The sequence below is a fragment of the Periplaneta americana genome, chromosome 11 (assembly GCF_040183065.1).
Source record: "Periplaneta americana isolate PAMFEO1 chromosome 11, P.americana_PAMFEO1_priV1, whole genome shotgun sequence".
NCBI classification, from domain to species: domain Eukaryota; kingdom Metazoa; phylum Arthropoda; class Insecta; order Blattodea; family Blattidae; genus Periplaneta; species Periplaneta americana.
The window spans coordinates 45,740,391-45,760,702 of record NC_091127.1 but is presented as its reverse complement, the minus strand read 5'-3'; the positions used below and the strand labels follow the sequence as shown (position 1 = coordinate 45,760,702).

At 32.8% G+C, this 20,312-nt stretch overlaps 1 protein-coding gene across 3 annotated transcripts in view; it reads right to left on the bottom strand.

Moving 5' to 3' along the window:
• Window positions 1-1,524: 1,524 nt before the first annotated feature.
• Window positions 1,525-20,312, bottom strand: part of LOC138708969 (octopamine receptor beta-2R-like) — a 793,399-nt gene continuing 774,611 nt past the window's right edge. For all 3 annotated transcript variants that reach the window (XM_069839376.1, XM_069839375.1, XM_069839377.1), the window contains one exon: window positions 1,525-20,312. This exon is cut by the window's right edge and continues 1 nt beyond it. In XM_069839376.1, the coding sequence (XP_069695477.1) occupies window positions 18,700-20,073 (1,374 nt within the window). In that variant the 5' untranslated portion in view covers window positions 20,074-20,312 and the 3' untranslated portion in view covers window positions 1,525-18,699.

Here is a 20,312-nt window from a genome sequence, read left to right as displayed (position 1 = left end):
AATCGAAAATCAAGCAGAAAACGTAAGTTAATGTAATTAAGCGGAACGATTGTCAGTTTATTTCCAACAAGATTCTGCTACTGTTCATACAGCTGCCGTGTCAATGAGGGAATTGAGGCGTATTTTCGGTACGAGACTAATCAGTAATAATTTGAGGCCTCCACGAAGCCCAGATATAACACCATGTGACTTTTATTTATGGGGAACACTAAAAGGTAGGGTTTATAGGAAAAAATTCTCATTCTATAGATGAACTAAAAGATTATATACGAGAGAAATTCAAGCTATCAATGATGTGGAACTTCCGAGTGTTGTTCATTCGTTTATCAGAAGATGTCAGCTGTGTGTGTAGGGAAATGAAGGCCATTTTCAGCAACGACTGTGAGCATGGTAAGTCCAAATTATTGAACAGTTATTGTTAGTACTGTTACATATTGGAGAAGCGCCGGAGAAATGGTTACGCGCTCGGCGAAAATCACGCAGGGCACGGCCGGCCGCTCTTTTCTGGGACTTTAGCTCTGTATAATGCGGGTATATTTATGTACGATTGACAGCACTGATTATTATCTTCGCCATCTATTCACAGAAGAAGGCACACTTACACCAAAAAATTATTGGGTCAGATACCGTTGAACGCCAGTGTATATGACGTAGAAACTCAATTTAAGTATAGAGAAGATCGAGCAAGCGCTTTAGAAGACATGTTATCATTAGATCACAATGTTATTCGAAGATGACAGAACCACCAATACTTACATCACTAGGAAACTTTTCTTATTGTAATAACCAAGTATTATTAGGGAAAATTGTATTTCGTCCTATATCGCATTTTAGGTATAACAGCAACCCGAAAACACGCTTAAATCAAATATTGCTCTGTTTGTAATGAAGTACGATTACATTATCATGCTTGAGACATGTTTTAATTAGAATAATGAAACAAACAGTCTTAGAACAAAACCTTATTCTTATCGAGAACTGCCTTCAATGTACGATAAAATATTGTATAGTTGTTTGAAAAGATAATAAGTCTTAGAAGTTAAACGAGTTTTGTGTCTGAGCTACTTTAGATATTTTTCAACTTCTAAGCGGACCATAGTAATTTAAGTTTAAGGAATTACGTCTTCAATACACATAATAAAGGAATACCATAGAATCCTGACACTTCATTAGGAATTAATATTAACTGAAAGTTAAATTCTTGATTAAAGATTTGTACCCTTTATTCTTAACTTATCCACTTGAATACAAAGTGTCATAGCTACATAATATCCTTTTAATACTTTAGTTTGTCGTACAAATAATTCAACTCCTAAATTGTTTTCTTGAGTTAGTTTAGAATTCTCCACAGAATATAATTTATTTTTTTATCAACCCATAATCACACGAAATATTCTTTCAAGAATTTCATACACACTTACAAATTATGTTTTCTATTTCCAATATGTATTATTTTGTATCTACCTCCGCTCATAAACAAATAAAAAAATCAGTTTCATTTTTCTATAGTGTAGAAACATAATATCCATTCTTATTTTTTATTGTTTTCTTTCCTATTTACATAAATTTACATCTTATTTTGCAACACGCTGTAAATGTACACAACTATGTACAAACAGTTTCAAATCCTCTAAACATTTTACTTTAATTTAACACAGACATATTTATCAAAATAAAAATACATTACGTCTTTCAGCTACAAATTAGCACATAAAATAGGTATTTTATTTATTCGACAATATATTATCTTTCCAACTCGTGGATTCTTAATGGTAACTCTGAGCATCGTGGTACACAAGCATTATATGACGCAACACTTACATGGTTACTCACACATGTGACCAGAATATCACACATTTACGAAAACTATACCTTATTTCAAACATTAGCTTTGTTAAGTATATTATACACCTCAGTTTAGGATTGCAGATTTCTGTCAAACCAAATTACATGTTATTAGCAAATCCAAGTTCACACTGGCTTCTAATTCCATTTTAACCCGACAAAGTATTGCGGTTTTGTGTATAATAACTTAATTAAGGACCTGATGGTAGCAAGTCTTTCTATGAGACTTTACATTGAAACAAAACTTTATTATTTAGTAATGAGTCCATAATATAAAAGGAGAAAATAATTCATTTTTAGCTGCAGACAACATAACAAAATAAATTCCCAGATAACGGTTAGTAGGTTATACGAAACAGAATATTATGTAGAGCAGACACGAACTGCACAAATTGTTGTTGAAATAGCAACAACAAACAGAATCGAATATCTCGAAACCATAAACAGAAGGCGAATATATATTAGTGTGTCCGAGAGTGATGATATTTCAATTGATATGGACACCGAGATAGCAGTGAAACTTACAATACATAAAAAGCAATGGAGATCGATTACAATATAATTATATTCCTTTCTTAGCTTCCGTCATATCTATTCGATATTCGAATTCGTGCAAAACGTTATTATATATTTCAAAGGTATTCCTTTCACAGTCCTGATTAAGTGATCTAAGAAGGTTTGGTATATGCTGAGCCTTTACATAACTCCAGAGGAAGAATTCCCAAGAAGTCAGATCAGGAGATTGTGGAGAGCATGCAGTGGCTCTCCTCTTCCAATCCATCTTCCAGGAAATGTTTCAAAATTTCCAACATCCAAGCATTAATATGGAAGCACTCCGTCTTATTGCAATATGAACTTTTGATTACAAATAAAATGGCAATTACGAACAAATTTGCAGCACATAAAAGCAAATTATACTTGGGAGTGTATCTTGAATAAAGAAGCACGGACCGATAATATTGCGATCTGTGATAATACATAACATATTCACTTTGGGACTTGATCTTTAAGTTCCATAACAATTTAGGAATTTGTGAACCTTGTGCACAAAAGTTGTGCCACATTTTCAACAATGAGATTTCCTCGTATGAGACATAAGAATGATGACACTATCGCCTGTACATAATCTGCAACACATAATTGCTGTGGATATGTGTAACAATTTAGAAATAGCTTTCTCATGTAGTGAAAGTTACACTGTTATATCAATACGGTACTTATTTTCATAAAAATAAGTTTAGAAATGTGTGAGATCATTCTCGGACATGGAAGATATGTACACCAAGTGCTAAAATCCTTAATATAAGTTTAGGATAGTACTTTACATTTTTAAGGTTCTCCTTCAGGAAAAAGTTCCTTGCTTCTAGAACTTACGTATTAGTAGGCCAAATATGACAATTATTAGGCTGAATATATTGAGAAAGAAATAAACCCAGAAGTTTCTTACTGAAAAGAAAATAGAAACTGGTTCAGGTGAGATATATTATCCTGTACCCCTTACGGACACTTTTGCATGCATAAGCACTTTGTGTCATCGAAATATTAACTGCTGTATAATGCAATTGAGCTTTATATTTATAAAAAAGGATATATATTTTTTTCTTTACACGTATCACAAGATATTAAATAAATATATATCACTGATTACCTTTCTGTTCACCGAATTGAAATTGACATTTCTCCTATCTTTGTTTCCTTTCTTAACTTAAAGCTCGACGTGCGAGCATCTTCACGAATTAATACCAACAAATATACCCGGAAAATTCTCAGGATATGAAGTTATTTACATAATAATGGTAGAAACATATAAGGAATTTGGTATGGAATCGAATCCATATTAATTTCGCAAGGCAAAGTTTATAGTTTTAAGTGTTTTAACAATTTAACAAGCAAGTTACTAAAGTAGATTGCAATTACTTTTGGGTCACTTATATTTTCTCATTGTCAGGTAAAAACAGAACGTAATGACGGTCCAGTATCATGGTTGGTTCACCATATTTTCGAATAGTGTAGATATAAAAAAATTTACGGGGTGAACCGTAAGTAATTTCATTAATTTCAGGGTGTTATTCTTTGAGATATTTCAAAGAAAAACTTTGAGAAAATTTTGCTCGTTTTTCTTCCTTTTCGCGATAAACATTGATTCATATGAAATATTTCATAGCGTGTTTTGAAAAAAATCATTGATTAAATTCCCAATATGGTGAGTCAATGTAAGAGAGCAGTTATTATGATAACAGATGATTTAAACAATTTTAGTTTTGTCCTTTAAATATGCAGAAATTTGATCTGAACAAATGTTATTCTTCGTTCTGCAAAAGAATTTAACAATGTTCGGATCAAATTTATGCACTTTTCAAGGACAAAACTGAACTTCTTTCCATAATATATTATCATAATGCACTGCTCTCGTAAATTGACTGAACACATTACAGAATAACTCAATGGCTTTCACAAAACATGCGATGATATGTTTCATATAATGTTTTTTTATCTCGAAAAGGAAGCAAAAACGAGCAAAATTATAATATTAAACTTTTTTGTTTGAAATATCTATACTACAAATAAAAATGCGTAATTCTGATTGTTCCGATATAAATTGCAATTGTTCAGTTATTAATGAAGTTAATGAGGTTAAATAGTTAGGTATAATTATTGATAATCATTTAAAATGGAATAATCATATTCATTATATTTGTAACAAATTACGTAAAACATTATGTTACTTTGTTATTGTAAGACATATTTTGTCAATTAACTGCTTATGTGTAATTTATTTAGCATTATTTCAATCTATATTTATGTATGGTATTATAGATTGGGGTGGAACTTATAAATCCAACCTTTATCCGTTAATTTTACTACAGAAAGAAGTATTAAAAATTTGTTTAAGAAAGCAGAAAGATTACCCAACTGAATTGTTGTTTAAACATTTCAAAGTTTTCACCATTAAACAAATGTATTAACTTTATTTTATTGAAATATTTTCATAGAAATTTTAATAACTTTGAAAGGTATATACATAAATATAGAACTAAAAATATGAATTCTCTGCGTTTGTCTGAACCAAAATGTAAAACCAATGCAGCTTTTTATCATAGCTTGAGTCAAGGTCCCAGATTATTAAACAAATTTTATTCCAATAATATTTCAACCACGAATCCTCTCCAAATTAATAAAAAAGTAAAAAAAAAATTGTATCGGATTTATAGTTTGGGTTTAAACATATTAAACACTATTGAATTTGTATTCACTCTCAATTTTAATTTTATTTTTGTTTGTATTGGAATCCCCTCCTGAGCACGAGTCTTACTCATTCAGGAGTGGGCTAGTTTATATTTCATTGTATTTATTAATTTGTATTCATTTCAAACTTACTAGCAATAAATAAAACTAAATAAATGTGTAAATATAAAAAATAACCCCCTGAAATTAATGACATTATTTACAGTTCACCCTGTCTTTGCATTTCGAGCAAGAATGAAAGCCGTCAATAGAATAGATGTTATACTGAGGTAATTCATAAACAGAAATGCAAGAAAACGTCTTAGCGAGAAACGTAATATGAATTAGTCTGATGTAGCAAGTCAGTGGGATTAAGAAAAATATTATTTTAGATACCAGTGCCACAGTCGGTCGGAGTTTTAACTAATGTATATGGCAGATCTTGCGACAGTAATGTTTCCAGTATACTCACATTGATTTCTTCTGCTGCCAGCCTGCACCGGCAATAAGTAGTATCCTCCATACCCCCTTCACGCCCCTCGACTTCCTTGAAACAGCTAATTAACGGAAATATTGCAGGAACAGCACGCAAGCTGGGAGAGGGATGTAGAGAGGTCCTCTGAAATGAATGACGCGGAACGGATGTAACCAAACACAACACAGTGCAAGTGTTTTGGTACCGCAGTACTCTGCCTTTCAAAGATATCTGACCTACAATTTTCTGATCGTGTAAGCGAACTTTGGTAACCACGGGCTATATAAGAACCAAAGATACAACAAACTGACAAACTTGGAAATAGTTCCGCTACTTCTCATGGGCGATATGCATAAAATTGAAGTAAATGCTATTGCTAAGGTTTTCGTAGCATATACTACGATATTTATGTATAAAACCCACAGTAAATTCTTTCCTGTGTAGCAAAAGGTTGATCTGGAAGGCCGTGTTTAGTTTATGGTAGAAATGGTAGTATAAACTACTATTTCTATGCATAAGAAAAAGTATATTCTTCTACTTCTAAGTATAAACTAAGGAAAATCGTATCTGCCCTGTTAGAGGCTTCGTTAGCTCAGTGTAAGTATTTGTACGCCGATTCTCCACATGCCTCAACAAGACCGTCATGACATTGTGGTGCTATACGACCACGGATAGATTGAATTTTCAGCCAAGATCGCTGTTCCTGCTTTGTAAACATGGCGAAACACAACCGCTTAGAGCTGTAACTAATAGGAGACTAACTTCAACTCTCCACAGCGCATGCGCTGTAAGTCGGACGGAAGAGTCCTTTTAGGGGAGAGGAGGGCAGACATAGACTAACATATGTGCTAAAAGTGACAACAATTAACTCTGTCTCGTTTCGCTTTTACAGCAGTGTTGCCACTATTAAAGTTACACCCCACGTATATAGGCTTTACGAATAAAATTGTCAAATGATAAATTTTTGTAATGGACTACTCAAACGTTGATTTTGAGATAACTTAACTTGAATTTTGTTAGTTGATTTTTGTTATTGTTATTAAAAATAATATATTTTAACAAAATTATTCTATGATGTATTTAAAATACATTTAATTTACGTGAAAAAACTCCGTTTGCATACATTATTTTAGTTTGCATGTAAATTTAATCACTAATATTTTGGGCCTGTCTGATTTTGACTTTACTTTAGTTTCAATGATATTTATTTTCTTCATAAGTTACTTTTCGTCTAATTTTTCCCCCTTTATAGCCTGGATGGATTTTTCTTTATCACTTCTTGCGACAGGAGTTAGCGACTTGTTTAGTAATGCTGGGTATTCTTTTAGTAGATTAAAATAACTAGTTCCAGTTTTAACTTAATATAATATTAATTTCATACCAAAGCAACGGCTGCAATGGTTTACTTCAGCACTGTCTCTAGCAACTGTTCGATAAACACGAATGAGCAACATCCTTAGACATAAATTGAAGTATCTTGCTATTTCTTGCAATTGTAGCGTTTTCATACTTGAATTAAGATGTACTAATATGTAGTATTTCGTTTAATTGCGTGTAATATGGATATTGAAAACATTTTCTAGCCATTGAATGGGATATGTAAAGAATACGACAGTATTATAATTTTTGCGTAAGTTAGTATAAAGACTTTTCAAAAGTAAGAGGTAATTTATATTGTTCATATTTTCCCTTCTTTTCACGTAACTTAGCACAAAATTGTTTCAAAAGTAAGAGATAATATAAATAATTCATAATATTTTCCATAATTTTCGTATAGCTAACCATAAAGTTTTTTTTTGGAGTAAGAGGTAATTTAAGTTACTCATTTCCCTGATTACTACTCAATTTAATACCGAGCTTCCTCAAAACGATGAGGCAATTTAAATTTCTCATATTTTCCATAATTTCTACTTAACTCGGTATCGAACCTTTTCAAAAGCATATAATTTAAATTGCTCATATTTTCTCTAAATTTCACATAACCGAGTATGGAAGTTTTTCAAATATATGAGGTAATGTAAACTGTTCACATTTTTCTTACTTATACATAGCTAAGAATGAAGTTCTATTTCAAAAGTAAGAGACAATTTAAAGTTCCTCATATTTCCCCCAATTATTACTTAGCTTAGTTCGAAGCTTTAAAAGGTTGAGACATAATTTAAATTGCTCACGTTTTCCCTAATTTAACGCAACTTAGTATGGATCATTTTGGAAAGTCAGAGGTAATTTAAATTTCAAGTTGCTCAAATTTCCCCCAAATTATTACGAGTACCTATTTTAGTTCGAAGCTTTTCAAGACTAAGAGATAATTTAAATTGCTCATATTTTCCCTAATTTAACGCAACTTATTATGGATCATTTTAAAAAGTAAGATGTAATTTAAATTGCTGATATTTTCCCTTATTTAACGAAATTTATTATGGATGATCTTCAAAATAAAAGGTAATTTAAATTGCTGATATTTTCCATAATTTAACACAACGTATTATGAATCATTTTCAAAAGTAAAAGGTAATTTAAATTGCTGGTATTTTCCCTAATTTAGTGAAACTTATTATGAATCATTTTCAAAAGTAAGAGTTAATTCAAATTGCTGACATTTTCCTTAATTTAACGCAACTTATTATGGATCATTTTCAAAAGTAAGATATAATTTACGTTGCTGATATTTTCCCTTATTTAACGCAACTTGTTACAAATCATCTTCAAAAGTAAGAGATAATTTAAATTGCTCATATATTCCCTAATTTAACGCAACTTATTATATAATTTTCAAAAGTAAAAGGTAATTTAAATTGCTGATATTTTCCCTAATTTAACGCAACTTATTATGAATCATTTTCAAAAGTAAAAGGTAATTTAAATTGCTGATATTTTGTCATATTTTAATGCAACTTATTATGAATAATTTTCAAAAGTAAGAGTTAATTCAAATTGCTGATATTTTCCCTAATTTAACGTAACTTATTATGGATCACTTTCGAAAGTAAGAGGTAACTTAAAAATTGCTCATATTTTTCATAACTATTCCACAATTTAATATGGAGCTTTTCAAGAGTAAGAGATAATTTAAATTACTCATATTTTACCTAATTTTACGCAACTTAATATGGAGATTTTCCGAAAGTAAGGGGGTAATTTAAATGACGCAATATGTATGTCCGTAACTTTATAAACTTTGAAATTATGATCGTCCTCTTTAGTGAATATATGGTTTTCTACAGCTATACATACGAACAACAGATTAAATTAATATGAAACTACATATTATAATAATGCGCTTAAAATCGACAAAATACGTTTGAACAAAATGGTAACTTAATTTCGTATAATTATAGAATCTTACCATCAAATTAGCTGATAATCCACTTTCAGTTATCCAAGAATGACTTCATAGTTCAGAAGGTATCATTTGCCGTGACTTCACAGCTCGTTTCATCATAGGACTTCACTCTGTATAATAAATTGAAGATGTATTAACAAAATGAAGTTGCAGTTAAAATTACTGGACAATTTCAACTGAATATCTTTCGAGATTATGATATATTATTATGAGCTCAAAATATGAAAACATCATATTATTGTAAGTATATGACGTACCTTCTGACGGGCAAAACATTTCTTACGCAACACTTTGATGAAAAGGTTTTTAGTAGACAGTCTATTTTAACATGATCTGAACATGTTAAATTTGCGGATTTATGGTTGCGAAGTTATTTAAAAAAAGGGTGATTTTAAATAGACCTAGGCCTATATTAGTTCACTCAAAATGTAGCAGCTATTCCAGTACAACTACTCAGAACTACCGTCATAACACAAAAGAGATGTTGCTACTTGTACCATAAAATGGTGTATACATACGACATCAACATTCAATGTAGTATTAAAAAAGTCATATTTCTTTGGATAAAAGCAGTAGTTTTTCTTTTTTAATAACTTCATCAATAACACAAGAATTACTGTATATTCTAAAATTATCTCTGATCGTTGAAAAACTCTACATTTTAATATATGGAATTCTTAAGACTTAAAAGACAACCGTCTAAACCATGAATGAACGAAAAAGAGATTGAAATCTAGTTTCATTTAAAATATATTTACGCTGCTGAAGGAGAGAAACACGTATTTTAGTTTCAAGTTTCTACTAGACCAAGTACTAAATTATAGCGAACAATTCTGACACCACCTTCTTCCCTGATATTAGTTTTAATCTGTGTTACTGGAGAATCTAACACACTAAATATGTATCATGCAGACAATTTATTATATTGAACAAGGCATGCAGAAACTACTGAAAACATTATATCTATTAATTATCTTCAACATTGCTTGTGAAACATTAAAGGCTACGAAGTTTTACCCTTCCATATTAGTTCATTCCAGTGGTTTTCCATTCCTTACTCGAAGAGAATTAATATACGAAGAGAATGTAACGACTAGCAGTGCCAGGCGAGTTCAAAATTAGATGTTTAAAGGGCGGTGGGTTTTGCTATAGATCTGAATCTTGCCTTGATTCGATTTAATAGTTGAATACACTACACGTATGGAAAATTAGCTGATAATATTCTACTTCTTCATATAACATATTTACTCCAATTAATTAATCCAGAAATGTTATAAATTAAGTAACTTTTATTACATTTTATTGTGCGAAGTTTCCAAGGGAGTGGACGCAGGTTCGAGTTCCGGCCAGAGTATGAGAATATACCTCTGCCCAACGGACACCGAGGAATACTACATAAATAGTAAAATGTCTATGATAGCACAAGAAACAGAAATACCGGAAGAAAACTTATCTCAGCACCTTTGCAAACAATAAATATTACAGAATCTGCTAGGAATAGAACCCTGACCCCTCTAAGAAGAAGCCACCAGATAAATGACTTAATATTCTTTAAAAAAAATTGTCATAGTCGAAAAGATGACGATATAGCAAATAAGAAGGAATTTGGAATGAAGTTTATAGGAAAGATAGTATCGATAATCAAGAAAACTTTTTTCATTAAGGAACGTCCCACAATCACATGATCGAAACTGTAATTTAAATATTATGTATGGCTAGGTGCTGTGAAAGAATGGTTGACTGAAAGAGTTCAGTTGTCATACAAAATTAAATTATTTTCCACTGCTGTCGAACACACATTTAAAAACTGTCCCAATGGTACTTTTTTAATTTCCATCCGACTCTGTTGTTTTAAACTTTCTAGCAGCGATTTTATCCTTCACTACTTTTTCTCTAGAGAGACTGTATTTTAGAATGTGTGCTTCCACGACCGGTGTCTGTGATGAAGGTTTTGCAGGCTGATATGCCGTGATCTACCATTCTATCACTAGATCATGGCATCTAATTCCGGAAGACATTCATCACAGATACTGTATTTTCTTTGCGATGCATCATTGTTTGGACTCATCTTGAAAAACAGAAATTAAAAACTAAAACAAAAACGTTTGAAACAGTAGGTAATCGTTAATCGAACCGCACAACGCAAGCACAAGTCCGCGCAGACTTAGTAACTGATAGAAGAGGAGACTTGGACTCGATACGTTGATACCAGCCCACTGCACAAAACCGTTACGCAAGCAGCCCTTCCAGGCCAGAGCGGTGACGTCACAGGCTTGTTCCATACGAGACTGTGAAGCCCAGTGCGGTGCAGTGCGGAAGCAGCCCATGGACTGGGCCGTTGTGCAGGTCTTTGATATGACTAGTATGTGATATAGGAGAAGACGAAGAAGATCATAGTGGAAAATTATAGACTAAAATAAAATCCACCTCAACTGTTCGTTTACAACAAATCTAACAGGACCTGATGGAGATAAAAAATTTTGGTTCCTTGCATAAGAATCTACCAGCTGATAAGTTTACACCTGGTCCCAAAATTCATAAACTTTGTCCGTGTAAAGTATTGGAAATTAGATAAGAATGAAAAAAAAAAAAAGAGATGCCCCATACAGTATACCTATATAGAAGGGTAATAAACTGAGGCTATTACACATCACCTGTGAGCCTGCATACGAAATAGATTTAAACTCCTCTTTACATAGGACTAATATTCGCAAAACTACTAATGCTGAGAGCACATGTTTGGGATTTTCCATTATATTGGGAAGGGCTTATTATTTCGTTTGCTCTATACCAGAGGATTTCACTATCGAAAATAACTTAATGGGTTTGTGTCACTTTATTTTCATCCGCGTTTGGAATCCTCTTGTTCCAGGGTTGATAGGTTATCAACTCTCATTATTAGCTTAATGATGCTAATGGTTTACGCAGAAACACTCTCTCTCTCTTTCGTAATGTAAACAATTCAACTAGAAAAGCACCTCTACCGAATTATAGGTTGTTTTCAACATGTGATCAATTACTTTTTAACACAATTTATATATTTGAGCCAATGAGCGATTAAAACTTCATTTTAAATTACACATACACTTTGTTGTGAGATAGGCATTGAAAATAATATCTATTAATGTGAAGGTAAATTATAAATTCGGCTCACAACGATTTGTTTTATTGACTCAAAAATAGGAAAATTATTTGTTTTTCCATTACCTCGCTACCTCATTCACTTAGGCTGGTAAACCGTCGCCTTTTCGTCTTTTTAGTAATTGTTTCGTTATCTTGGAACGTCCTCTTTCCGAACTTATGAGTAGTCGAATTATCTTTTTTTTTTTGGAAGTAGTGTTATTTCTTTTTTTTTTTGGATTGTTTTCTTTTGCGTCCTTCTGTAGGGATTAAATCTAATATTTTGTTACATAACCACACCAAATTAAATTATAAGTATCAAATATATACATGAGTTTATTTCCGTCTGATTACTTATCAATAATCATGTTTTAACCATTAGGGCATTACATGAAATGGTACATAAAAGCTGACAAACGTTTTCGCCATGAATATGGCATCCTCAGGTCACATCGAAACGATAACATATGATGAACACTTAAAATTATCTGATTTAAGACAATCGTTAAAATGTGTTAAAAATGATATGATAGGCAGTTCAAACATATGCCATTTAAAAGTAGGCTATACATATAACATAAAATTTAAAACCATACAAAACATAGAAAATCAAGCGATATGCTAAAAGATAAGTGTACAAATAAATAACAATAATTTGGCAATCTTCAGATACAGGCGGGAAAAATTCACAAAATAGCTGGACATGCTACGGTATGTAGTTCAACCGTGCTGATGTTTAAGGGGCGTACGAAATTAGAGCCCTGTAAAAATATAATGTTGAAGTATAAAAATATTTGAATTGAAAGCTAAAAATGAATGTTAAGTTTAGAGTTATGGGTTTTAGTACTTACAAATTTGATGGAGGAGAAGCTGACCTGACCACAGTTTGTCAGCTTTTATGTACCATCTCATGTAATACCCTAATGGTTAAAACATGCTTATTGATAAGTAATCAGACGGAAATAAACTCTTATATATTTGATACTTATAGTATTCTTATCGGACCCAACATGTCTTTGAAATTAATTTATGCTTCTCTACACCATTTATAATATTGATACCATATGTTGCTTGATAGCCTCTTCTCAATTTCGAGCATCCTGTCATTTAGAATTATTATTCAACTTTGATATTCTCGTTTCTCGTCTGAGAAAATTAATTTCTGTAGAGAGTAGTGATTTCAAAAGTCCAGTTAAGTCTACTTTTTATTACATAATTACAAATTTTAAATTTAATCATTATGTTCGCACACTATAGTACACTACAAAGTTCTTCATATCAGTGATAATTTATCATGTTTTGAGTGTCAAATGTTCTTGTAATACTGTATATAGGTCTATTTATTTATGTTAACTCTATATAACTACATTACTTTTCTGTTTTAATATGTAATGAAAACAAGCAAAAGTCAAATTTTCATAAGAATATAATTTTTTACGTCCCCGATTATAACATTATAGAATTATTAGATAGAAGGATAAATATCGATACATCAGTCTGTCGGATCCAGTACGCCCATATACTATACCTAACACTTCATGCACTTCCACACCTCTCTGAAGTTATAACAACATTATGAAGGTCTTCAAAACCTACACAACAATGCTAGTTAGGCTATTAAATTTATTTATATTATCATGAAACTAAAGGATGGTTCAGAAAGACGAGTAAATATTTTAGGAGACGATAATATGTACTATTCTGAGTAAAAAAAGTTAATAAAAACATGTTCCCTGTTTTCAATGAGTGTGAAGATATGGTTGTTTGAATGTTATGCATAACAAGGCTTGCAAATGGTATGAAGGAACGATAAATGACTACTGAGTATGTGCAAAGAAATAATCTTACAGGGCGCAGCTATTTAGCTTTCCTGCAAAATGAGCTTCTAATGTTGTTGCAGGAGGTTCCCTTGGCTAAAATGATGGCATGTTCTTCCATTATGATGGAGCCCCTGTACGTTTTAGCCGTTATGTGACACATTATTTGTATCTCATATTTTCCGAACGATGGATCGGTCGCGGTGATCATGTGCGTTAGCCACCAAGGTCCCCAGAACTTACAACTGTCGATTTTTGTCTGTAGGGAGTGGATAAAAGGCGAAGTGTACAAAAACCAAAGTAGGCTATAGGTCTACACAAGGGACGAATTATGAATATTGGTGTCCGCAGAAAGAACAAGAAAACCTAAGAAGATAAACACTAACTGTTGCTAATAGAGCGGATAACTGTATTGAAGGTGATGGTGGAATTGTTTAACTGCTGAAATGTATTAATAGGACTATCATATAAATGAACAATAAATGTAATCATTAAATCATTTGTCTTTCCCTCTTGCAACTTTAAACGTTTGTTATGCGTAATATTCAAATAGCTCTATGTCCGCACCCATTGAAAATAAGACACATGTCTACATGAACATTTTTACACCGAATAATCCATAATACCAACCCCTAAAATGTTTATTATTTCTCCTGATTCACTGTGTACAACAAACACTGCAGGTCTACTTAGAGTATTACAACAAATATTAATTCTCAACGAAACATTACCTAAAGGAATAATGAAATGTATAATAATGGATTGAATTGTCTTTCATAATTGAAATGATATTTCATTTAATTCTATGAATTACCTCAAAACACTCTTCATACTGATACGATGATTACATAGAAACGGACATATTCATGCAAATTTTGACATGAAATTAGCGTCATTATATTTCGGGATGGAACATCTGAACCATGTTTATATTTTCTTCTTCATTAGGGCTCCATTCTTCTGCTACTTTGGTTTATACAACAATAAAACAATTAATGTACTTTATGAAAAAAAAAGTATATTCTGAAGCATTTTCATTTCTGACGTGAAATCATCAAGGAAAATCTATGATTAATTAGAATACAAAGTTCAACATAATTTTGTCCCTAAGGCAAAAGCGTACAGTAATTAAATAATAATCAATAAGGGTTGGATAAAGTAACTGTATCAAGATAGGCGTCCTTGGTCCGTGCGTTTTGTTTACAAACGTCACGTGTCCTCCAGACGACAGTAGTGACGACGTATATTCAGTTTCTATCGTCTTTACTGTTTTAGGTAGGAGATGAGGAGCGCTCTTCCCAGTAGGTAGAATTTTAGCTAGTGAAAGGGGGCAGTGTTTACTTAGTTTGAAGCAAGTCAAGGTCCCATCCTATACAGCTATACAGCCTATCCTGATACAGTTACTTTATCCGAATCTTAATAATCATAATTCTAGAATAAAAACTTTTGACTAAACGTTAGTGAGGTACTCCTATACTTCCAACATTACAACAGCGATCTATTTCTCCGCTAAAATTTGCGAGATGTTTGAAAATGTTGGTAATGAATGTAGAATTTCCTTTTGTTAAAAATTTATTGCAGGAATTTATTATAAATACGAAACTGCGGCTTACATGTTAATTATTTTGTTTTCTATTTACGAAAGGAGTAAATAAAAATTACTAGAAACCAGAAATTATTTAAATAAACGGTAAGACGTGATTTTTTAAATAATATCACAGTCTAGTATATGCAGTCTCGAAGTTTGAGTTATTGAGGGTATTAGAAGCAATAGATTGTGGCGGTAATATTTCGCATTGTCTGTGATGAGGCGATAGTAGCGATCCTAGTGGTCAGCAAATATCTATGGATGCACATTCCCTACGTGCTGAGTTTCGTGACTGGTATATACTAGATTGTGATAATATTGTATATTTCACATTAATCAATTACCAGTATTTAATCTTTCAAATGAATATATTATTAAAGTTCCATCCTATTTCGAAACAGTGACTGACAGTATTAGGAAGTCTGTGAGAGGCTACATAACACCTCCATTATCTGTTTGCAAGTTTTAAGTAAGAAGAACGTTTTTACAGTCATTGTTTGTTCTGAAAAGTTATATTCAATTTATATATTTACTTTCAGATATATTTTCCACCAAACTAACTTATCAATGCTTTAATGTTCTTTTTAAATTTTAGGCGAAGGTGAAGATATGATTATGCTCCTTATGTGAGCGAAAACGTTCGCCTAAAGTGTAAAGAGATCATTAAAGCATTGACAGAAGTTAATGTGACAAAAATATACCTCAAATATATACACACAAATAACACGAACGTTTTTATATTGGTTTTAAACACCCAGCAGCTAATTTGCAAGGAAAAACTTCAACATGAATGTCATTAGATCATTGCTTTACTTCACAATTTTTTTTATCGATTATCATCAAACCGCACATGAGTTTTAAGTTCCTTTATATAAATTAGCTCAAATTAGCGGTGATATCTTACAGTATAATATGTCAAGAAATTTCATATTCTCATTCTATTTTATATTTCATCCATAAAATATATATTTGAACCGATACCAAATTTAGAAAAATATTATTTTGTAAATTTAAACAGTATTAAATTTGAATTAATATTAGTATTGTATTATTCTCTCTTTTAATAATGACAAATCAAATTTCTTGCGCTTTCAAAATTTTATATAGACTGTCAATCGAAATTCTGGTAGCCTATAACTTCAAATTGTTTATCACTTCGGTGAACAGACTTGGGTAAAGTTTTGTTAATTGAAAGTTAAATATTATCATCATTGTTATTATTTATACAATAGGAGCGTTCGATTTTAGTCTGTGAAATAGTTGCGTAGTTGCATAATGGATAGCCGAGAAGTTTATATTGCCTCGCATACTGAAATAACCTACAACGCCTTTTTTATTGTTTATGTACTATCGACTGAATTAGACTTTATTCGAGTTGTAATTATTTTATAGTTTTAATATATATATTTTTTAATTCTATGCCGAATAAATTTCATTTAACTGTTTCCAAACTATATTGAATAACTCGATATTTTATGAATTGTATTATTCGATATTGTGTGTTACACTTACTGTAATACAAACTCTCTTTCAGATTTGAACAGTGGAGTTCATAGCCCAAAAATGGCCATCTTTGTTGTATATGTCCCTTAGCACCCTTCGCTGGGAGTGATGGTTTATTAAATTGATAGTGCTGACCATTCTAAATTGTCTTTAGTCGTATTAATGACCAATATATACTTTTATTGCTCTTTCATAAGAATTAGAATGACATGTAATTAGTTGTCACGATTATCTGAAACAAATTAAAACTATGTTAAAGTAGTTAATTAAGATAAATAAATTGGCAAAAAAACTTTTGAACGTAAACCATGGATTTCATATACTTAAGAAGTTGCAAATAATTTGGAAAAGTTAAAATGTAATTATGTGGGATGGTTTACTATAGGGACTTTCGACTTTAGTAATTTAAAGTTAAAATAGTTTATGAAACAATAATTCTCAGGAATTTTCTCGACAAGGCATTTTAAATAAGACTACCATTCCTATGGCAACGTGTGGTATCTTATGTATACATAAATTTGTATGCTATTTCAAATGGTTATAAATAAGACTCGTTATATTTTGATGAAAACATTTATGTTGCTATTATTTGTTATAGTTAGTGAAAATAATTCTCAATAGAAAGAAAGACGACTCTTGTTGCGAGGGAATTGGGAATTCTTCAATTAAACCTTTCCAAGCAGCTAAACTGGAAGAGTTGCTCCAAGATTATGATCTACATGTTTATCTAATTTCAAACTACTTTATATATTTTTGAGGGATCACAAAGTGAAGAATTCATGAAATGAAAATAATATCTTATAATTAATTTGTCAACTCAAGTATCCAATTAAATTAATGATGCAGTTGTAACCATTTCAATAAATTTGCTGCAAAGTGCTTTCAGAATAACAGTAGAACTCTGGGAACAATGTTTAAGGATGGAAAGTTGGTCGCGTTGAAAAATATAATGGATTGATATTATAAATAATAGGATATACATGGTAGCTATTAAATTTAGTGCTCCTTCATCAAAATGGATCTAGGTTTTTGGACCATACTGTATTATCTGTATAGATGCAAGCCCATGGCAGTTAAAATACAAGAAACACAATCTATAGGTTCAAATATCTTCGTGACTACTCTTTACAAAATGCGCATGTACAAATTTACAAATCACTAAACCATCTACATAATATCCATGGTAAACGTCTGTAGAAATAATTACAAGTGTAGCATTTTTATATTATAAGAATAATTAATACGTTTCATTTAAGTATGTGTCTTAAATTTTTATTCATTGGTCAAAAATTTCTTCAATTAAAATACTATGCCAATTCATAAGAGAAAGTTTGGTAGAAAAATTTCACATATAAAATCAGTTAATCTAACACTTGTTTATGTCTATATTATTTCCTGCTCATACAATAAGAAGGGTTCTCAAAATATGAGATCATCTGTACAATTTGATCTGGGATAGTGACGCATTACAATAGGCCTTTACAAGAATAAAATCATAAAACACTATTTAAGAGCTGTCTAGTGCTGACTTCAATGTTATAGACGGGACTATAGGAGAGAAAAAATAAAAAGTCAGTTTATTTCACAGAAGGAGAAATTTATGAGGGTAACTTGTATGGTCTCTTGAACCGACAAAGTCAAACGGGTCCAAATATCAGTCTTTCTGTTTAAACGATCACACCTCAAGTCGGGTAACTGTCATCTGGATAAGCACAATTGTTTCTGACACTGTTCTGTGGGCATGTTAGATGACAAATATCGATTCCTAAGGAAGAGGCTCTCATCACAGACTGCTGCCGAACTCGCTGGACCGTCTTCGGTCGATATGTTTGAGGTAAGTCTCAGAGTAGATGCTACGTGTTCTCTCATCGTAGCGCAGAGAATGTCGTCTGACATCCAGGGCCTCCAGATCGGAGGGTGGACGCCGACACAAACTGCAGAACGCACACTGTAGAGTGTTCTTGAAAGCCTCTCTGAAATCCCTGTTGAAATACGCGTAGATGAGTGGATTAAGTGTGGAGTTGAAGTAGCCTATCCAGAAGACGACAGCGACTACGATGTCGGGGCATGGGCAGGCTTCTCCGCACAACGTCGTGCTCACATACCACAAGAAGAAGGGCAGCCAGCAGAGGATGAAGGTCCCCATGATGATCCCGAGCGTCCTAGCAGCTTTATGTTCTCGTTTCATTTTGATGATGTTGCGATCTTTGGTCGGGGTGGAGTGAAGATCTCCGTGGTGTACCTCGTGCATCGTGAGGGTCTTAGACGAGCCGCCACTGCTGCTGAGAACGTCGCCATTGCTGTTGTACTCCCGGCTGTTCCTGTGATGATTCATCAACATGGCGTTCCCTATTCTAGAATGTAGCTGCTTCTCTTGCCTGTTCGCCTCTTTGAAGATTGCCAAGTATGTGAACACCATGATGGTACACGGGATCCAGAAAGAGATTGACGACGAAACAATGACGTAAACCTTATTCACTTTAAAATCGCACTCATCTGGATGCTTGATCCTATACAGTTGATTCTCATCCGTCGTGTACCAGCCTAGGAATATGGGAACGAAAGCTATGATTGCCGGTGAAACCCAAGTGTTCAAAAGCATGAACGCCACAACTCTTTTTGTCATGTTTATAGGGTATTTCAATGGTTTCACAATAGCGTAATACCTATCCACACTTATACAACACAGATGGAGGATGGAAGCGGTTGAGAAATACACATCTAAAGAGTTCCAGACATCACACATGAAGTAGCCAAACATCCACCGTCCAGTCAGCTGAACGCTCGCATTGAATGTCATTGCCACCATGGCAACAAGCATGTCCGCAAGAGCTAACGACACTACGAAATAGTTGGTAATGATGCGTAACTTCCGGTGTCTCATGACACTTACGATGACTAACAAATTGCCGAATATGGCTGCCAGAATTATGAACCCCATGGCGCCGGCCTTGAGAATCAAGGTCAGTATGTCTCCCCATTCTTGTTCTTCTTCCACTATCAACGTCACAGTTGATGTGAGATTGTCTAATAGAGCGTCTCCTACCGACGCCGGTGTCGTCGTGTGCACAAACGACGACGTTGAAGAGGTAGAATTGTAACGTATATTTTGTCCACTAGATGGATCTGCGATTTTGATATCGGGATTGGACGCCATCCCATAATACCCCTGAAATTCTAGACAGTCTTTCTTTTTTCACGATGGTTTCAGTTTAAATTTCAGTATTTACTCTCCAAGTTTTGCGTTTGTAGTTTTCGGAAGAAAGTGAGTTCTAGATGTCAGAGGTTCACGACGCCTCGTCCGTCTGCAGATGGCACTGATGACGGTGATGATAATGATGCTGGCATGGAAGCGACATCGTCTTCTCCATCACCATCTCACTTGGTTGCCGGAAA